This window comes from Saccopteryx bilineata, chromosome 6, assembly GCF_036850765.1.
Source record: "Saccopteryx bilineata isolate mSacBil1 chromosome 6, mSacBil1_pri_phased_curated, whole genome shotgun sequence".
In the NCBI taxonomy this organism is placed as follows: Eukaryota; Metazoa; Chordata; class Mammalia; order Chiroptera; family Emballonuridae; genus Saccopteryx; species Saccopteryx bilineata.
This window is the reverse complement of record NC_089495.1, coordinates 132,875,847-132,879,911: the sequence shown is the minus strand read 5'-3', so window position 1 is coordinate 132,879,911 and position 4,065 is coordinate 132,875,847. Positions and strand designations below refer to the sequence as shown.

General features: G+C 46.8%; 1 protein-coding gene across 1 annotated transcript; it reads right to left on the bottom strand.

Moving 5' to 3' along the window:
* Positions 1-3,224: 3,224 nt before the first annotated feature.
* LOC136308147 (histone H3.3A-like) lies at positions 3,225-3,806 on the bottom strand. Its single transcript, XM_066235343.1, has one exon. It carries the CDS (start codon positions 3,633-3,635, stop codon positions 3,225-3,227), a length of 411 nt encoding a protein of 136 aa, XP_066091440.1. The 5' UTR covers positions 3,636-3,806.
* Between the last annotated feature and the right edge of the window lie 259 nt (positions 3,807-4,065).

The following is a 4,065-nucleotide window of genomic DNA, read 5'->3' as shown; positions in this document are numbered from 1 at the left end:
GCTAAGCTTGTTACCTCGTTTTTCAGCTCGTGAATTGAGTTTTTCATTTCTGTTTGATTTGTTTTTATAGTTCCAATTTCCTTGGTAATATATTCTTTGTGTTCATTGAGTTGTTTTCTTTCTTTCTTTTTTTTTTTTTTTTTTTTTTTTTTTTTTTTTTTTTTTTTTTTCTTCCATTTTTCTGAAGCTGGAAACAGGGAGAGACAGTCAGACAGACTCCCGCATGCGCCCGACCGGGATCCACCCGGCACGCCCACCAGGGGCGACGCTCTGCCCACCAGGGGGCGATGCTCTGCCCATCCTGGGCGTCGCCATATTGCGACCAGAGCCACTCTAGCGCCTGAGGCAGAGGCCACAGAGCCATCCCCAGCGCCCGGGCCATCTTTGCTCCAATGGAGCCTTGGCTGCGGGAGGGGAAGAGAGAGACAGAGAGGAAAGCGCGGCGGAGGGGTGGAGAAGCAAATGGGCGCTTCTCCTGTGTGCCCTGGCCGGGAATCGAACCCGGGTCCTCCGCACGCTAGGCCGACACTCTACCGCTGAGCCAACCGGCCAGGGCCCCATTGAGTTGTTTTCTGATCTCCCTATATTGCCTTTCTGTGTTTTCTTGTATCTCTCTGAGTATTTTTACGATTTCTATTTTAAATTCTCTGTCATTTAGCTCCAAGGCTTCCAATATGTTAAGTCTTTTCTCCATAGGTTTTTCCACATCTATTTGTGTTACCTCTCTTTCTTTTGTATCCATAATATTCGATTTCCTCTTTCTTATCGGCATCTGAGGGTGGTCTTATTGATAGCACTAATTAGAATTAATAAAGAGTAAAAAGTAAAAAAAAAAAAAAAAAAAAAAAGGTAAAACACCCCACAAAAAAAAAAACCAGTAATAATTTATTATTTCCCCCTTTTTTTCTCTCTTCTCTCTCCCTCCTCTCCCCTCCTCAGGGAAATATCATGCCTATAATGGAGGGCCTGATTTGGGGTGAAGAGTTCAAGGGGCAAAAAAAAGGAAGTAGGGGCCTACTAAATGCAAAAAAAAAAAAAAAAAAAAAAAAAAAAGGAAGAAAATCTTAGACAAGCATAAGATGATTTGCTTGTAAGTGATAGTCAACTAAGAGATATAATGAGAGGGATAAGAGGGAACCAGAAAAAAGGACCAAAAAAGAATAATAAAGAAGAAAAAATAAAAATAATAAGTAAAAATCTGTTGTATTAAGTGGAGCGAAGACTAAATACAATGGAGACCTTGGGTTGGGAGGACCCAAAATGCCACAAAAATAAACAAACAAGAAAAAATAAAAAATAATAAAAACAAAAGCAAAAAAGAGAAATAAAGCCAAAAAAAAGCCTTGAGTCCCAAATTAACTTATTTGTTCGTGATTGAGGATTATATGGGATGAAAGTAAAATGAGAAAAGAAAAAACGAATAGAAAGGAAAAAATAAGAAAAAGAGAACAACGAAGGAAGAAATAAAATAGGAAGAGAAAAAAAACCAAAATAAAGCAAGACAAAAAAAAAAAACAAAAGAGGAGAGAGTGAGAGTTAAGTGTTTTGGAGTATAACCTTAAAGGAGGGTGAGGATGAAGAAGAAAAATAAAATGCAACACTCATGGGTAGTGTAGTTCAAGAAAGGGGAAGCATGAGATGGGCAGAGAATAGAAGGACCGAGGTGGAGGATATAAAGGCAAAAAGATAGAAGAAACAAACAACAACAACAACAACAACAAAAAATTAGTGGATCAAGTTGTAAAGTCTGTGGGTTTTTCTTGATTTTGAGAGGTTCACTTCTTCCTTTTTCTTTTCTCTCCCTCTTCCTGGTCGGTGACTCTGTACCCCAGGCTCTGCCCCTGTATCACTCTTAGGTAGGGATTTGCAGTTGATGGGATTCTATGGCAATGTCATATAATTGGCTTTAGTCTTGCTGGAAGTAAAGGCTTGTTGGCGTTTGCAGGATCCAACGAAGAGAGAGTTTGCTTTCCTGGATTCTCTCTCCTAGTCCCCCCTTTCTGAATTAGCAGCCTGGTGATCCAGCTATAAGGCTGCAACTGCTTCTGCCTGGGGAGTAAGAGGCTCAAAGAGCTGGGAAATCCCCACTCTATCCCCACTCAGTGCAAGGCTTTGGGAAACGCTCTGACAGGGCCTCCAGTGTAATCAGGCGGGGGTGGGAGTCAATTGTTGTCAAGGAGACTGTTCAGCGCCTATCATTTAGTTGGACCTCTCAACCCAGGCTTTCCACACTTTGTAGCCTGTTTTTGCAGGGAAGAAGAGGCACTAGTCTCTGCTTACGACTAGTGTAGTATAGACCTTATTATCTGCCAAGTCCTTCTTGTTAGCGTTTATCCCTGAATATGGAGGCTCTATCAATCAGAAGTTGCCCCCGCCCCTTTAGCGAGAGGCACTAAAAAATATCACGCCTCTTGTCTTGGATCGCTGAACTGAGAGAGATCTTATCAAATAGAACTGAGGGTGCGCAGATTTCATGGGTTAAGCTAATTTCAGTGATTGGGATGCAGCTGTGCTTCCGAAGGTATTTTAGGCTGCCTGCGCGCGCCCCTCCCCCAACGCTTGATTGTTAGCTTGAATGGCTGGGTGAGGTGCCCCGCCCACGGAGAGAATCTCCCAAGCCTCTCCCGCTCGCCCAGCCGCTGGCGGCTGGACCGCACCAGGCGCAGGATAATGGAGCCCCCTGTGTGTGCGGGCCAGCAGGGCGCCCTGGGCGCGTGGAATGCCCAAGGCACGCGCGCGAATGGGGCGCTCCGGGCACTGGTGGCCGGCGACCCCCACTCGCAGTGTGCGGGCCGCTGGGAACGTCAGCGGTGTTCAACCGGGCCAGGCGCGTGCGCGGTTGCTCGCGGCGGCTCGCGGAGTGGCCGAGGTGGCGGTTCGCGGCGGCCGCTCGCGGCGGCTCGCGGGGGCTCGCGGCGGCTCGCGGTGGCGGCTCGCGTTGGCCGCTCACGGCGGCTCGAGGTTCCCAAGTATATGGGCTGACTCACCACAGGCGCACTTCCTTGCGGTTTGAAAGAACGTCCCTGTGGTAGATTTCTCCACACCCTCGTCTCTCAGATTCAAGTGATAACAGTCCTTTCGCTATCAGTTTGTGTGGAACTCCGGAATGCTCCGAGGATAAATTTTTCTGTTTCTAGTTGATAAATTTGTTGTGATTTAGGGGAGAGCTGTCGGACGTGCTGCTCACGGCGCCATTTCCGTGACGTCACTCCCATAGTGGATTCTTAAGCACGTTCTCCACGTATGCGGTGTGCTAGCTGGATGTCTTTGGCATAATTTGTTACACGTTTGGCATGGATAGCACACAGGTTGGTGTCTTCAAAAAGGCCAACCAGATAGGCCTCACTTGCCTCCTGCAAAGCACCAATAGCTGCACTCTGGAAGCGCAGATCTGTTTTGAAGTCCTGAGCAATTTCTCGCACCAGGCTCTGGAAGGGAAGTTTGCAAATCAGAAGTTCAGTGGACTTCTGATAACGTCTAATTTCACGAAGTGCCACAGTACCGGGCCTGTAACGATGAGGTTTCTTCACCCCTCCAATAGAGAGTGCACTCTTGCGAGCGGCTTTGATGGCCAGTTGCTTCCTTGGTGCTTTACCACCGGTCGATTTGCGGGCAGTCTGCTTGGGACGAGCCATGGTACAGAGACCTCTTATCCCCCTTCTCCTTCGGCTGTAGCTCAACGAGCTAGAGGCGGCGCTGGCGTTGGAGAGCGACGGTGGCGGTGGCTGCGAACACCACAATGAACATTTTTTTAAAGGAAAAAACCAAGTACTGATAATAGGTTGTTAACATTCTGCTGATCCTATTTTTATGCATCATCATCATCGTCATCATCATCATTTAATCATCATATTAAATGATGCATCATCATCATCATATTAATCATTTAAAAAGGTCAGACAATTAAGAGTGTGTTTTGGCTGCCAGTTGGCATGCAGGAAGCAGGAGGCCAAACTGCAAATGTCCCAGATCTCCTGGGCCGGCAAGGAGCTGCCTACTGTAAAGGACAGCTGCTGCTCGCATGGTCCGGCTCCAGTACTCAATCTCCAAGCATCCTGTGTTTTG

Bases quoted from the DNA above. Each gene is read 5' to 3' on its own strand.
- LOC136308147 (XM_066235343.1), bottom strand. From the start codon at position 3,635: ATGGCTCGTCCCAAGCAGACTGCCCGCAAATCGACCGGTGGTAAAGCA.